The 17,254-nt window shown below is 40.1% G+C and overlaps 1 protein-coding gene across 5 annotated transcripts; it reads right to left on the reverse strand.

Moving 5' to 3' along the window:
• Positions 1–578: 578 nt before the first annotated feature.
• Positions 579–15,095, reverse strand: LOC122988144 (cortexin-3). 5 transcript variants are annotated; one of them, XR_006404715.1, is made up of 5 exons: positions 14,568–15,095; positions 14,377–14,454; positions 14,097–14,221; positions 8,739–10,904; positions 2,621–2,705 (listed from the first exon to the last, which is right to left on the reverse strand). XR_006404715.1 is itself a non-coding variant. In XM_044360311.1 (2 exons), exon 2 carries the CDS (start codon positions 2,627–2,629, stop codon positions 2,378–2,380), a length of 252 nt encoding a protein of 83 aa, XP_044216246.1. In that variant the 5' UTR covers positions 2,630–2,705; positions 14,568–14,844; the 3' UTR covers positions 579–2,377. The 5 variants fall into 5 exon arrangements, 2 of the variants coding, with proteins under 2 accessions (XP_044216246.1, XP_044216245.1); XR_006404714.1 differs by lacking the exon at positions 14,377–14,454 and having other exon boundaries at positions 14,568–15,094; XR_006404716.1 differs by lacking the exons at positions 2,621–2,705; positions 8,739–10,904; positions 14,377–14,454 and adding an exon at positions 12,600–13,924 and having other exon boundaries at positions 14,568–14,839.
• Between the last annotated feature and the right edge of the window lie 2,159 nt (positions 15,096–17,254).

Below are 17,254 nucleotides of genomic sequence, written 5' to 3' on the forward strand. Positions count from 1 at the left end.
CCACTTCAGCTCCCCGGCCCTCCACAAAAAAACCCGTGGATGTGTGATATCAGCGGAATTATTAAGTAACACGCACACACACACACACACACACACACAACAAATGCAGCTATTTACTTGCAAACCGAATTCACAGGTCGAGCCATTCACGTCTTGCTTCAGTGTGAGAAATAATTTGGGGTTTTTTTTCGGAGGGGAGAGAAGTGTGCAGCAGATGATTGCATATCAACATATTCAGTGTTGATGTCAGAGAGGAAGATTGTTATTCTGTGTGGTGTTCTGGAGGGTTTCGGCTCAAAGAGCAGCCTGGGCCTGGAGACTAGTGTGTGTGTTTGTGTGTATTTGTAGCCAGACAAAGTGTCTGGGTTCACAGAAAACCAATTGAGACACCTGCTGGCTACCGCTGCCAGCCGCTGATAAAATGTGAAAAAGAATGCGTTGGGCCTCGGGCGCATACGCCCGCCTTGAAAAGGGCAGGGTGGTTTGGAAGAATCCATTTTTTTTTTGTTTGTCCTTAATACCTGCCACTTTTACTGCCCGGTGGATGAACCTAATTAAATAAAACACATTAAAAAAAGGAAGTTGTACACTCTGATCATTTTTATTACAAAAAACAACGGCGGCTGCGGGCGTCAAACAGATCGAAACAAAAAATGGCTCCAGTACAGACAGGAAATAGCTGCTTGAGCAACTGACCCACAGCTACAACACCAGGATTAAAGCACTTCACCATTTATCATGCATGGAGAGGATACTCTGCGAGAGGTACATGCCGAAAAAACAAAAACAAACAAAAAAAGAAAACACATCACCTCAGCACAACATCGCAACATCTGCGATAGGTAGGAAAAGGCCACAGCAGATCACAAGAACATCACACGTCGTCGAAAGGATCAGAGTTCACTTCCTGTCCCGGCAGGAATGAAAGCAGGGAACGTTTTTATTTCTTCTTTTTAGCAGGTTGAATGACATCTCCGTGAAGTGCAAAGACACCGTTGCATCAGTGACTGGCTGATTCCCAGTGTCTCCACTACCTACGATACTGTAAACAATCTACACTATAAGGCGCACAGTTGAAAAAGTTGCCCAACGAAAGAGCCACAACATCAGTTCGTAAAGGGTTCGATGTGAAAAAAGCATCATCTTCATTATCAACACTGCAGATCTGGCATACCAACTGTCAATATACCAACTGCAGGCAGTAAAATGCTGTTAAGTTTCATCTCTTTAAATGGGCACTACACCGAAAAAAACTACATTTAAGACAAAAATATGAACCCATTGTCTTTCTTTTTCCTAAAACATCAATCTAAACTTTTTTTTTGTTCCCAAATTAGGCACACGGTACAGCACAGTAAACATTTTTTTTCTTCAATACCTCTTTTGGTTGTTGACATCTAAGACATGGACACCGAAGACCCCTCCATGACTGAGAGGACAAATACTTTTTTTTTTTTTTTTTTTTAAATCGCACATACAACAGTTATAGTTAGCTCACTGCTGGCATCTATCCATTCAGACCTCTCCAAAAACTTTAAAGGGAGAACTTTTCCACCACAGTTTCCTTCTTTGTGATTATTAAACCTGCTTTATGACCTTGATACCAGTCTTTTTTACGGTCTCGCCTAATTATCTAGAAGGTAACGACCACCACAAATATATCTTACAAAGACATAAGGCATTAAATTCCTCATCGCCTGAATCATATCAATCATACAAAGTCTTTTGGACCTCTCGTGTCTGTCCACAAATTTAAAACAAAATAAACCGAAAGACCCTAAACGACCTCCGACTATTTACTCAGGAAATTGTTTTTTCTTCGACTATTTTAAACACTGATTGTCTACATTATCGATAAAACTCTAAAGGACGTAAACATGATAAAATGTAAACACTTGTTATTTTCCAACTGGCTTGGATCTCAAAAGATATTTGACCCTGTGGAGATGTGAGAATATACTGAGTCTTCCACACATGAGATGGAGGAGGAACGAGGTAGTCCACAAGAGAACTGATGGCGGGGGGAAGGGAGTTATGGGTGAACCGGTGCGTCACTTGGACTCAGGGTCGTGGTAGTTTGTGGTTTGATATACAGTATAATCTTCATAGAATAGTCCCGTTTGTCTTGAGAATTTGTCTGATTTGGCAGGGAGAAGCTGTTGAACTCTGGTTAAGTGCTCATTACGACGACGATAATCCGCCGTCGAAATTCTTTTCAGTCTGAACTTTCAGAAGACTTCCTGAAAGCTGTTTTTCCTGGTGAATCAGCAGTCATTTGGTCTTAGAGGGGGCAAAAGTACTCTTTTTAAGCATCAAATCAGTCTTTTTTTATTTATCTATTTATTTTTCTCTCTCATTTCTGCTCCCACAGGACCGCTTAGACGATGCGGTAATCAAACGTGTCCTTCTCGGTGTGGTCTGTCCAGTTGGATGAGGGCATACTGCGGTACGGGTCCAGCAGGATGCGGAAACAGCGCACAATGAGCAGGGCCAGGAATATGAACAGCAGCAGCACGAACACGAAGGCGGCCTTCTGCTCCAGCGTCAGGTACGAAGGCACATGATGGCCGCCGCCCGACGAGGACAACGTGCTGCTGAAGAGGCCCTCAGCCATCCTGGGCACATCCATGCTTGATCGTCTCGGCTCCAGCTCTTTGACGGTTGCTTAAAGATTTTGGAGGGGAAGATGGGCTGAGTAGACAGACCTGTGTGAGAATCCAGACAGATGGATTATAGATCCTGTCCTCTGTACGATTTGACAGATGAAGCAGCAAACCAATCTATCAACTTAATTGTAGGAACAGAAGAAAAGAAAATCTAAACATCTTAAAAAACAGAAGATAAGAATAAAACAAAATGTGTCTCAAACCAGAAATGAAGGGCTCTCAGATCAGTTTATTTTTGGAACTCATAGGCGAACGGGCGAAAAGCTCGCTCTGTGAGTAAAGAAGACTCAAGGGACGTCTTTGGCCTTGAATTTTCAGAAGCTCAGAGGGTTTGAATTGGCACTGTGGAGTTATACAACATTTATTGGAGGCAACACTACTCTGGAGGTAGATACATCACTGGCTTCACTGCTTCATTAAACCACAGCTTGTTATTTGAACATTTCCAAACCCCCTGTCTCCTAGAAATACTGTTAATATGGAACCAGGAATTTTAATTGAGTGGCAACATTTATGTTAGTGTGTAACATAATGCACAACGAGGAATTAATATCTCATCTAAGACAAGGTTATATAAATGATGTGAACAGGTTGGAGACAGGTTTACAGCAGATTTATGAAGGCTGTGTGTTAAGTGGACAAATGGCCCCAAAGTGACTTAACATTTGTTATCAATCCATCTATAATTGTGTCATCTCGTCTGTCAAGGCTGTACTGCTGTAATTGTGCTACCGGGTCTATTCTGTACACACATTCATATCACGTCTGTCCATCCTAAAAGAGGGATCCCTACTCTGTTGCTCTCCCATTTTTTCCCCATTAAAAAGGTTTTTTTAGGGGATTTTTTCCTTATTTCGAATCGAGGATCTAAGGACAGAGGATGTTATATTGCTGTATAGACTGTAAAGCCTCCTTTTAAGGCAAATTTGTGGTTTGTGATATCAGGCTATACAAATAAAAATTGACTTGAATTGTTTAGGAATACACATCACTAAAGTTCAGTATCAAGTGATATGGTGAGGGTCTTTATTATCTTGAGGCTCTGTCTTATAGGGGGTGTAGGAGCCAAAATACGTTGTTATTTCTGTTTATATATTGACGTAGGCATCACGTATTGCGTCACTTACGTTGCTTGACACATGGGTGTGGTTTCCTATTATTTAACCTGTTCACTTAGGTGGTGGCGGGAGTTTTTTGGACAAAGGGAGTTGGTAGAGCTCTGATATTTTCTGTTGACCGTCACCATCGTCACCATCATTACTTTCGTCTGTTCACTTTATTTTCACAGTCAGATTGCATTTTTTGTGCAACAGCTGCTTGTCGGACTGAAACGTCATCTGGACTTCGGGATGGTTTTGTACGGACGTGTCACATATAGGAGCTGACTGAGTCTCTTAGCGGCCTTTTTTGAAAAGTAGTCGCTACAGGGGGGGGTCTGTGTAAAAAATCTAGTTTATGCTTACATGACACATATTCCTAAATTAATTAGTGTTTAAAGGATAAGGCGGGTGATGTTCCATATTTGTCTTACTGTAAAAAAACCCCACGAAACGATGAACAACAAGAAACTGACAAATCTAATCGTGTGTGTCCCAGTTTTGTCTAAAAATATTAAAAACACATTAATAAGCCTTCCTTCCTTCTTTACATGAACACACACACAAACTGTTGTTAATTTTGACTCAATTCCACAAACAATTGTCCACAAAAATCAGTGTTAATCCGCAGATGAAAATAGTCCCTAACAAATGTCCTATTTACTCCTGTTTGAGTAATGTTTGCTAGAAAACTGGAGTGGCCAGCTAATTTAGGAAATTAATTGTCCTTTTTGAAAAAAATGAAACGAAACAACCAGTTATTAAAGATCTCTATGTCTGTCGGAAGAAATAGGCTTAAGGCTGAGTGCCACAAACAGGCTGAGTGCTACAAACATGCCGGAGAAGTCAGAAATTATAGAGAGATGGACTAACACATTGTTGGTTTGTGTCTTTTCATGGGATTTGTTGACAATAAGAGAAATAAAGAATAACACCAGCCTTATCTTTTAATCCATACAAAGAGTTGGGAGTCGGGGGGTTAATAGAGGCCCAGCAGCTCAATTTTCCACTGGCAGCTTAATCTAGCTTCGGGCAGATGTGAAATAGCCTTGTACTCGAACTGCCGGTTTGCCACTGGTCACAGTGGTCAAAAGGCATAAAAAAACCCCTCTAAATCCATCAACTTCGGTTCAGTTCACAGCTCATACCATGCAGATTCCTGCAATGCTGTCTGTACGCCATTTTAGTCTCTATGCTCTGACCTCGTCACTTCCACGATTAACACAACAAGCTCGGCACAACAGAGGTCGGGGGAGCGACAAAAATGTATTTCCCCCCGACGTAGATTCAGAGCCTGCAGGTGGATTCTGGGGGTTAAACTAGTTCAGAAAGCTTATTTAAACTGAGTTATGTCAGTTTGTTAGTCAGGTTTAGTCGGATACAGAATGTTCTAATGAAAAAAAACAAAACAAAAAAAACAAACATGACTTTTTCCCCCCCCACCAAAATAGAGATTGAACAGGAAGAACAGCTTGCAGCGTTCTGTGTGCATCATTTGTTCTGGCAAAAAATAGAAGAGAAGACGGTTGGGTCGTCTGTTCTAAACACAGAGTGGGGGTAAATTCATTAATCCAAAAACAGCCAGCAGGACCGTTCATCGTTTGATGTTGTTTCTCCTGCTGAGGAAACTCTCACTGAATGATTACTGCGAACCAGTCTCAGAATTTGTCTTCATCTTTACAGCACAGAAGCACCGCACTCAAGAATCCTTTATATTAAACCGTAGATATGTGAGATTGCTCCGACATCTTAGGTTGTTTTTCTCGCTTAACTTCAAGGACTTTCTTTTTTTCATGTGTTATTTTTGTAGTTGAGGACATCAATCCTAATCTATTCACTAACTTAATTCAGAGTTGTGAGGATGTGGTTACATCGCCACAACAAAATCTATCAGAGGGAGCAACGATAGCAGTCAGATGCAATCAACGGATCCCAAAGTTTTTGGTTTATGATCTGTTAAAATGAAGATGCGTCTATTTGTGACCCCTTGTTATGACCAGTTCAACCAAGAGGAATTTCTTTTCCTTGTTTCATGTGAATAGTTTGTTTAAAATGTTTGAAACACTAAAATGAACCCAGTAATTCACAAGAAAACGAAGCAAAGATTAGAGGAACGTAATTAGATTACCCAAATTAACTGGAAGTTAAATGGAGGTGAATGCTCCCAAATGTTTTTACAATAGTCACTGGCATTGAAAAATGTAAATAAAGCACAATTTGCAATTATGATAAGTACAGAAGGCCGAAGTTGAACCGGAGAGTAGCTTTGTAAACTCAAAATACACATTTACAGAGAAAGTAGGTTGTGTTTTTACTTCTAAATGGATATTTAAAAATCATTCACAACTCTGATTGGCTGATTGATAGTGTTGCTTGTAGTCACGCTGCTGCATCATCTTAGAAGTTGTGTGTTTGTGAGTATAATAATCATCTCTTATAACCAAAAAGGAGCCCAAACTATAAAAAATGAAACCCAGGTCGCATCTCGTGTCCTCGCTTTACTCGATAAACCGCCTCTTTTTCTCCGTCCATTCATTTCCAGAGCAATTAGATAATTACCAGATTATCAATCACCTCTGAGAAATGTTTGCTTAGCCCGAACTCCAATCTTTTTTTTTTCCCATTTTGTGTCCTTTGGTTACGCTTCAATAAGCATGAAGAGCCGTCACAGAGACTGACAATATCACTCGGGAGGGGTGGTGTATGTGTTATGAGATGGCTCCAAGTGACAAGACGGGCAGGCGAGCTGTCTCTCTCTCTCTCTCTCTCTCTCTCTCTCTGCCTAAAAAAAAAAAAAAAAAAAAAATCTCTGTAGGCAACTCTCAGGAGAGAGACTGAGAGAGCAGCCTTCAGCCCTGCCTCACTGATCAGCGGCCTGTAATCCATCACACTTAAAACTCAAAAATGATATTTCACAGCGGTGATTCATTGCCCTTGCGGTGAAAAATGACGACGAAGGAGGCTGTTTTTCTTTGTGCGCCGGTTTCTCATCAGCGTTTACTGTCAAATCATAATCTCGTCTTCTTGTCCTCCAATGACACGGGGAGGTTACTGAGTATTAACACTTTAGGCCAGAAATCACTCTGCTATTTGCTTGCGGCTTATGTAATACACTTCAAAGACTCCCAACATTTACATCAGCAGCAGCTCCATGACTAAGTGCTCAGAGTTTAGAGCTTTTTCTGACAGTCTTGCACAGAGATAAACTAAACATTTAAGCTTCCCTTGACAACTTTAGCACAGAATCTGCTTTCCATTCCAACAGTAGATCGAATAATGAAAATATGAAGCTCCTTTCTGTCTTTCTTTCCATCTACGGCGCTCATCAGCAGCTACATTTCAGGGAAAAATAATGAATTCCGCAGCCCTGCAATCGCCTTCAGATGACAGAGATGCAGATATCTGATTTTAGCATCTGACCAACACTGTACAGTATAAGTTATTTTGGGTCCAACTGTGCAGCATCAGTGACGGTTGCCTCGGTGAGGAGAGGAGATGAAACGATGCCAGGCGCTGAGATTAAAACCGACAAGGAAGTGAGAGCGACGAGGACATCAAGCCAAATTTAGAAATGAAACCAATTACGTTGCATTGAAAAGTTGATCGACCCTGCAAGCTAGGTGTGTGTGTGTGTGTGTGTGTGGGTGTGTGTGACAGTGTGTGGGTGTGTGTGTGTTGATTATGACTAATGGAGAATTCAAAAGGCATTAGAGGAGGTGAAATTAAATGGCTTAGGGAAGTGATTGGACTTTATTTTTCAGCATGTTGTCAATCATTACACTATATAAAATGTCTCATATTGTTACTGTACAGCAGCTTGTAGAAGAGCCACTGATGGATTGTGCAAGTACATTATGATACAATACTTTGAATTATAAGCCGACACAAACACACACATACACGCACAGAGCCAGAGCTGCTACGATTAATCAATTAATCGATTATCAGCTGGTTCGTGCTTCCCAAATATCAACATTTTATGGTTTTCATTCTCCTTTATGATAATAAAAGCCGATTATCTTTGCGTTTCGGACTATGCTCGGACAAAACAAGACATTTTGAAGATTAATCATGGCCTCTGGGAACTTGGGATGGACATTTTTCACAATTTACTGATATTTTAGGAACCACATGAATAATTGATTAGTCAAAAATATAATTGGTAGATTAATCCATTATTAAAACAGTCGTTGTTGCACCCCTAAAACACAAACAAACAAACACACACTTTCCCAGCCCTAGTGAACCCAGTGAAACAAGAATTTGAACATGATTTTAAAAAAATGCAATTTTACTATAACAAATTACATTTGTCACACTAAAATATATATTTGTGAAAAATATTTTATATTATGTATATATGTTTTATGGTAAAAATATACATTATAGATGTCTAGTTTCATATAAACATATTTTTCAGAAAGGAAAAAAGATAAAAGAGGGAGTGACAAAAGTAAAAATGTGAGCCATCTAGATTAGTATATGCATAAGTATGCATGTAATAAATTATGAATGCAAAAGTGTGGTGATCTGAATATGAATCCTAATACTGCTTTAATTAATTTATTTTTCCTGGTCCATCCAAATGCAGACACACCCGCAGTTTCAACGCAGGAATGCTCAACAACAATGCAAAAAAAATGATGAGCCGCCATTTAAAATGAACCTATTTTATCTGAAACTGTCTCAGCTGTTCATGTCTTTTAATTAACCGGTTGCACATTATCAGCTTTACATACTAATGAGCCGGTCTATGAGCCACAGCTGGACTCCTGGCTGCACACGTGGATGCGTCAAAACGCGTCCAAAGACAATCTTTTTCTTCTCCGGTCACATTTCACACCTTTTCCCGCACAAAAGTCAAAATATGAAATAAACGCATTGAAGAAAAAAGCTTCCCCCCCTTGCTAAATATGAATATTTGTCGTGTGCGCATCAGCTGCAGGTGAAAGTGACCGAGTCTGTAAACACTAACCTGTTGTTATCAGGGGAGCTCGGGAACCGTCAGCGCCAGCAGCTCTCCATTCCGGTAGATCCGACGATTGTGTTTTCAGGCTCTTTACACAGAAAACAACAGCGAACAGACGCGTCCTCGCAGACCGCAGGGCTCCTCACTTCATGACAGAAAAAGCCTCGCAGTGGTGTGTTTTTGTCTTTGCTGAGCCGGGCAGACCTCACCCTCTGCTGCTCGCTTGTTTTCTCTCTCTTTTTTTTTTTTTGCTGCTCGTCCTGACGCGCCGCTCATCCCCGCAGACACACACACACACAGGCAGGGATGTAGTGGTACCCCGTCGCTACTGGCAACCTGTTGCCATAGCAATCCTCCAGGTAGGCTATATATTGCAGGCGGATGAGGGAAAGGTGTGGCACTCATATGCTCTTTGCAAATTGAGTCATAATCACAAATATGGTGAAAAAAAACACAACATAATAATTCAAAAAGTGCATCAGAGGAGGTCAAAATGTGAGTTTATAGTGACTTATTGTAGTCGTTATGAGGACACTTTGTTATGATGTTTACATGTTAGCATATTCTGCAAAAACTACGCATTTTAATAAGAGATGACACCCAGCAGAGATACACCCACCCGGTGGGAAATCACTGCAGACTTTGCTGCAGACTTGTAGTTGAGTAAACTCAAGCTGGATGTGGGCAGCAACAATTTGGGGCTTACGGTGTGATGGGCATCTCAAGCAGAAACGCTCGTCCCTTGAATTTTTTAGTGACATGCTGTGGAGTCTTTGCCGTCTCATTCTGACAGACAAAATCCCTCCCCAGAGCTCTGAGAGGACGTGACGGTCCATGAAGGGGTCAGAGAGTGACTGTGCAGGGAAATCTGAGGTTACATAATGTCCTCAGTCGACTGTCAGCATCCCAAACGCTGGGCTGCATCGCCACCTGGTGGAGATTAGTGAGAACTGCAGCTGGTGACAGATGCACTAAATCCACTGAAACTCAAGATTACTGTTTTTTTTTTTTTTTTCTCCCTTTGATAAGCGGTTTCCCACCTTTACAGGTTATATAAGTCTGAGGGCGACTGAATAGAATAAAAGGCTCAACTGCAGGAGAAGAGGATGTCTATTTAAGGGTTTAACTTCAGTCATCTCTTTATCTATGTACACAGCCCTTTATGTAAACTAAGAGTCCCTTAGTGCTGGTCCCCTTGGGTTCAGTCAGGCGTTAAACCCTTAAAGGAATAGTCTGACATTTTAATATGCTTATTTGCTTTTTTTTTTTTCTACCAAGAGTTAGATGAGAATGAGGATGAGAATCTTTTGGCTGTAGCTTCATATTTACCAGACGAATATAGTGGGACAGATCTCATCTGAATAAGCATATTTCCAGATGAGATGTCAGTCTATTCCTTTTAACTCAAGCCCCTTAAGTTAGTCAAACATTAAACCCATAATCATTAATATAAGAGCGGACTCCACTGACAGTTAAAGTCTGTCATTTTACTCCTTAAATGTCCTTGTTACATGCATATTTCACCCTTAAGTTAATAAAAAAAGGTGTTTTAAAAAGTACAAAACTAGAGATTTTGGATGAGATCTTGTAACTGTGACTTGACAGTTCACAAGAGGAGTGTGAACACAAAAAAACATCTCTCATTATGTTTATCTGTCTTAGGTCAGTGTTCGACAACTTCGGGGTCATCATTCATTATTTTTTTATTTACTTAAATTACACAAAAATACCATATGCCATCCTCCGCTTCACACAACAACTTGACACGTCTTTAATAGCTGCATTAATGAGAATTTCTGACCCTATAAATAAGGTCAGAAAAGTTTAAGAAACCCTGTTTAAGGTTATAATTTCCCTTTTTAGATAAGCATGCGAGCGCCTGTTACCTCATCAGGAAACTCTAATAATTCATGACCTAATTTGTACCATTTTGTCCGTAAACATTTTTACACTGAACATAAAGCTGGAATTGTACCGAACAAGCTGCTTTAATAATGTATCTCACACTCTCAGTATAGAAACACACACATATATATATATATATAAAATACACTGTACACAACATGGTTATGAAAGCCTGGCTGTGGAGTTGCCGATTGGACGGCTATGACAGCAGCTGTAGCCGATTGGTTCTCACTGCTGCTGTGTCAGTCTCCCGGTCCTCAGCTCATGCTTCAGAAGACAAAGATCAGAAGAAAAATTAAGACTCTACTTTTGCACAGTTTCACCAGATTACAGTGACAGTTTGTATGTAGATGCTGTACGTTATAGTCCATCATTGTTTATACACATATATATATATATGTAAAGTATATGTAGTCTGTATATATTGTCTTCTTCTTTCACCTACTTGCCTGTACATAACTTGCTGTATGTTTACGTGTGCTTATCTCTGTTTAGCTTGCTGTTTTATCTGTTTGTGTATCTTCCTACATTTGTATGCAAGTACACCGAGAGCCACTAGAAACTGGAGACAAATTCCATCTGTGTCCCAACATGCTCTGCCAATAACGTTGATTCTGAGGTTGCTGGAACAGATCTATGCATCATTACAGAACTAAACTCAATGAGCACTGATTCAAGTGGTTTTACTGAAAGTCTTTGTCTCTTGCCCTCCGCTGCACCTGTGACTGACTACTGGAAAAACAAAGCAACAGTTTGATTGGTCTGAATATAAACACTGGCTGGTTTGCTGAATCTTGTATAATCAGATTTGATTCAAACTTAGTTTAAAAACTGTAAGGATTCATTTTACTTTTAGATTGTTAATCATTTAGGAGAAAGATGTGAAATATCTGCAACAAATCAGTGAAACAGTGTTTCTTTGTCTCAAAATGGACACTTAATGTTAAGTTAATCACTTTACGATTTCATATTTTTATTAATTTTCTAGTTGACATTGTGAGTGTATGTGATATTTCATTATGTGTAGCTTTGTATTTTGTATAATGTGTCATCATGTGTGTTTTTTGCTTTGTACTGTTTGTTATTGTGCTGTTATATGTTTTAACTGTAAGGGACTGCAGATGAAAATTAGCTTGAAGCTAAATCTGGTACAAAAAACTGTACACTGTCCCGATAAATAAACACAACACTTATTTCCTCATGTCAGTCTAAAGCTCAGAGCTGTTGTGCTGCTTTTAGTCCCAGACTGTTGTCATGTTAACACGACGAGGATCCACAAACTACACAACCGATCTCAGATGAGGTTTACTGATTACAAGATTACTCCACTAAGAGGAATCATATTCTCCCATCAGATTGTTTTGCACGTGCACATCAAACAAAAGAGCAGGTGTAAAAATAGCAAAGATGAGATTAATATCATCTTAATATAAGACACAGCGTAAACTCACCACTCAAATCCAGAGAGCGACATACTTATAAAAGACATAAACTAATGATTCTTTGTCAGAATTAGATAAATAAATCCAATGAAGCTTGTTTGATGACTTCTGTAGTAATAATATAATCAGTGGCTGTGTGCTGCGCTGTTTTAATTTGGCCCTGTGTGTGTGTCACTGGACGCTGCTTTTCTTCTGTCTCCAAGGTGCTTCAACTACAGGCACATTCTGTTTTTGGCTATGAGAAATTCAAACATGTTTAAAAACTGTCATAGCATCCAATGACGAGGTGAAGACACATATTAGAACTGCTTGAACTAGAGGACCTGTTGGGGTTCTGTCTTAAATGATTAATCTGGGGCGGACAAATCATGGGAGTCTTCTCGAGAAGACTTATATTAGACAGATAAAGATGGATCAGATCATCTGAGGTGGCTCTATGGTGACCAACGGGAATTCAAAAGATACTCCCACAGACAGAGAATCATGATGACAGCTGACAGTTTTTCAAGGTTACCTTTATTGTCTCCCGTAGGATAAAACAGTCTCGGATTGAGGGAGCTGCTGCAACGTCAACATCAAACATTACAATAGAAACACATAAAATAAGAAGACACACGTGCAGAAGCTCATTCACTCAGCTGAAACTACAAAAATTCTGAGGCAAGACACCTCAAAGGATGCACACTTTAATAAATAAATTACAAGTAAACAGACAGATTTCACTTTGCATGTTTACTCCTTACAAACAAACCCTGCAGGTGTCTCCCTAACCTTCGGTCTATCCTCCCAGAGATGCCCATAAATAAATTTAAGTCATGGAGGGAGAAATTAATGTCTTCCCAGATAGAATTTATTTTAATGGAAAACAGCATCATAACATCTGCTGCACGGTGCTGCATACCGGCAGCACTAACAGCTGACTGCACTGCATCACTACAATCTGCACCTGCTAAACTACACAACTTAAAAACATCTTTTCGTAAATGTTCAGTTGAATCATTCAGATGAGTCAAATATTGAGGAAGGTTTTCAGTTCAGTGGATTTTTAGTCTTTGGTCTCCTCATGCATTAGTCACCGAAGGCCGAGGCAGGTCCAGCTCATCTCGCAGCCCCTGCAGGGCGAGCATCCTCTCTGCTCTCTCCTGTCAAGTCCTCCAGAAGTGAAATCTTGCAGAGGAGCTCTACCTGACCTTGTAAACACAAAGCCTTCCTTTGGCTAGAAATCAAATTTCCTTTGTTTGACTGCTAAATATTTGGACGCAGCTACACAGACGAACCGGCGAAAGTGGATGAGAGAGAAACTGATACTGATTTTTTACAGGTGGCAGAGAAATTTATGTGAACTCTTAGTTGATGCTCCCACAACATAATGGTCACAAACACATATATATTCAGCTTAAATCATAAAAAGCTTTTACATGCTGATAGGGAAACCAAATTCTTTTGAATAAGAGCAACCGAAATCAGATATTTATGCCATGAATGATTAAATATTTAGAAAATCATTCCTGAAAATGACATGGATTCAGTTCATTTCCAACAGAAAATTAATTGGTAACTTTTTTGATGATTGAATAATCATTTCAGTCGTTCAAATGTGAAAATCTGCAGCTTTTCTTTAACATATATATGATAGTAAACTGAAATAACTGACATTAGAAGACATCACGTTAGGCTCTGAGAAATTATAACGGGTATATTTCACTTTTCAAACAAATATGGCCCAGCTTGACACTGGTGGAGTAAAATCAGATCCTTAGACATATTTATCTGGCCAACAAGGCTGATAGGGGCATCAGTAACCTTAATACACACAAACATCACGCAAATTGTCATCTTAGCAGCCTGGAGGAGAAAAAAAAAAAAAAAAAAAAAAAAGAGTACAGTGCCAAAACTCACAGCCAACACATGCTGCATGATACGATGCCAACAACTTGGCAGCTGCCGGTTCAGACCTGCTCATCACCTCTCGATACCTCTCAGCAGTTCAGTTATCCTTTTATTTTGTAAATCCTACCTGGCTTGTGTCAAGATGGCTGTGAATCAAGACGTGAACTCCGTTAAGTACAGACACACTGATCGACCCCGGCTGGGACGCCTGATTTTGACCCACAGGACACGGTAACCTGATGATGTGTCTGACTGCATCAGAACAAGTACAAAAATAAATAAAATATATAGCGATGCTGCTTCACTTTCAGCTGCTTTAGGACTAAATTTTGGCAGCTTTCTCTACTGTGAACTTTTTAGAGTCTGAGGCACAATCACAGCAAGTGAAAGAAAGGTCATAACCTCACCTAAAGCATATTTAAATGCTGTATGAATAATCTGGTTGACAATGAGGCAATCAGGTCACATTACCAAACATACCCAACCTGACAAACATTGAAACAACCATTAGATACAGTTAAATAGACCCAAATTCAGACACTGACACAGCATATATGCTTAAATGCAAGTCAAAAAAAAAAAAAAAGAAGCAACTTACAGTTGGCCGCAGGCAGGTAGTCAAATCAGGCAAACATTTCCAATGAGGGCAGGAAGGCCAGTCGTCAGGCAGATATCCAGTCGTCAGGGAGGAAGAAGATAACAAGCAGGTAACAGGTGGGCAGATAAAGGTGACAGGAATGGCTGAATGACTGCAGCACCTTTGAAACAGAGAATCTGGCTGAAAACTGGCCTGTATATATGCACCTTCTGTTTATGAATGAGGAGCAGCTGGCTCAGCTGGTGATTGGGTGATTTAATGAGAAGAGAGGCTCAGAGAGGACACCTACAGGGCAGGTGAAGCAGGATAAGGTTTAGGAAAATTTCAGAACAGACACAATAATAATGAACAGATCCCAACAGCTGATCAGGTCGCTGCCTACAGGGGACATAAAGAGAAAGAGACTAGGGAAGAGAAGCGAGGGAGACAGAGTCGGACAGAGAGCTAATAGAGACCGACTTGGATGGAGAACCAGTAGAGTTACACTGGAGCTAAAGTTAAAGAAAAGGAAAAGTGAACATAGGCATAGGCTCTAACAGGCTCTGGTTGGGAAACATGTAATTAATCTGAAAATAAAGAGACAGAAGTGCTGAAGAACAGAAAAGACTCAAGCAGGTATACTCTCAGGTCAAACATGCATCTGATTCTGATCCATGAACGGAGAAGAAACGGGTTCAGACTCGAGCTCACAGAGAGAAACAACTTCAGGCTCAGATAGAAAAATAATTTCAGGCTCAGACAGAAAGATTCAGGCTCAGAAAAGATTTGTTCAGGTTTAGAGGAAGAGGTTCAGACTCAAACTCAGAGACATGTTCAGTCTCATACGGAGAGAAAGACGTAGGCTCACACTTTAAACTCAGGCTCTGACAGAGTGAGACAGACTTAGATTCATGTTTGGACAAATGGACAAGTTGAGACTACGGCTCAGAAAGAGAAACAGGCTCAGGGTCCGACAGAGAGACACCTGGAGTACTGGGACACTGGAGAACAAATAGATTAAGGAGACTGAAGGAGAATGCTTAGGGGAAGGTTAGCGATCTGAGAGGCAGAGGGCAGACTGAGATGAGCCTTTTATAACAAAAAAAAAAAAAAAACTGCAGCAGAGAGGCAGAGAAGCCGGTTGACAAAAGGAAAGAGACTGAGCAGAGAGCAGAGAGCAGAATGGCTGGTTAATGAGCAAGCAGGGTGAACAACCAACTTGGAAAGTGAGGAGTTGACTGACTAGATGACACCAGAGACAGGCCAGCAAGCAGCAAAGGATTTGAAGTGCTACGCAGCAGAAAAATGTGGCTCAAGAACCAGAGAGAACAGGCCGGGACCCAGAGGGGGCTGATTTAATGTGAACCCTGGAAGATGACAAGCAGAGAGTCCACAAGTGATGCCTGCTGATACTGAGGGCGGATCTCCAACTGATTTTTAAATATATAACAATATGACTCAAAACAAATGTGTTGTATTTATCCCACTAAACCTCCTCAGCTCACTCCCCCGCTGTGGCTGATTACTGCGTAATTTGATACTTGATTTTCAGTATTGACATCAAAATGATTCTTTATTCAATAACTTACTCCGAGGAATATGTACATGTTTTCCAACAAAACCATTATTTCAATTTAACAAGAGAAAACACTTCAAATGTCAAACGGTCTCTTAAGCAGCCATAAAAGAACGCCGCCTGAATTTAAAAGATCTAAAAACTGCTAAAATTATGACTTCAATTCAGAACTACGTGAAAAATAAACATTTGAATCCAGCTTTTGGTAGTTTTTCATTCAGTTTTCGATACTCTCGGTGTTGTATTTTTGCAGTAGACAAAGAAAAAGTCTGAAATGAATCTAAAAAACATTTCCAAATGTTCAGAGGAACCAAATATATACAGCACATACATGCACGAGTGAGTAAGGGAGTCCTGATTGTGTCATTCTCCTCATACTGAAAGTGAAAGTTTCACTTTATTTGCAAAGTCAGCGTAAGTGAAGTGAGTTTTGCCAGTAGCGGAACAGTATCAGCGCAGAGAAAATTTAACTATATGTAAGAATGACAAACAGTGCTTACACTACTTAAACTCAAAGAAAAATATGACTGGCAGTCTAATCCCTGTTGCAGAGAGAAAAAAGTCTTGTTTGCTTTGTTATAATAAATAAAAGCCAATTGCAGAATGGGGGCTAGAATTGCACAAATGAAAATATTTCTCCAAATCTCCCTTTATTCCCCTGACAGGTGCCTTTCATGTCGCCTGCTCGCAACAGTTTATATAAAACCAATTTCAAAGAAACAACACACTAAAAAAGTGAACACGTATCTTTCATGAAAAACACTAGTGCTGACAAGCAACAGATATATCACAAATATGAGCAGTAATCCCAAGACCGTGAACGCTAAATAAATGGTAGATGAAGAATAACTGAAGGCAGAAGCAGACCTTTGCAGATGTCAGGCTGCTGCAGGAATAATTGCTCATAGCTCTCTTTTGTCAAGAATTTCCAGAAACTAGGAAAAGTAATTTGACCATATCACTTAGACTCATGCAACAGTTATGTAACCCAGAATTTGCATTTAAAAAGGTATGTCCAACACTTGCAGGCAGTTCACATTCAACTTGAGTGCACTCTACTCTGGGGAACGCTCGGGAGTCGCATATGTGGACTGATGAGACAATTTCTTGTGAGCCTGTGGTCTTGCCCTAT

The sequence above is a fragment of the Thunnus albacares genome, chromosome 8, assembly GCF_914725855.1.
Source record: "Thunnus albacares chromosome 8, fThuAlb1.1, whole genome shotgun sequence".
Lineage (NCBI taxonomy): Eukaryota > Metazoa > Chordata > Actinopteri > Scombriformes > Scombridae > Thunnus > Thunnus albacares.

Excerpts from the sequence above, each read along its gene's own strand:
- LOC122988144 (XM_044360311.1), bottom strand. The coding sequence starts at position 2,629 with ATGGATGTGCCCAGGATGGCTGAGGGCCTCTTCAGCAGCACGTTGTCC.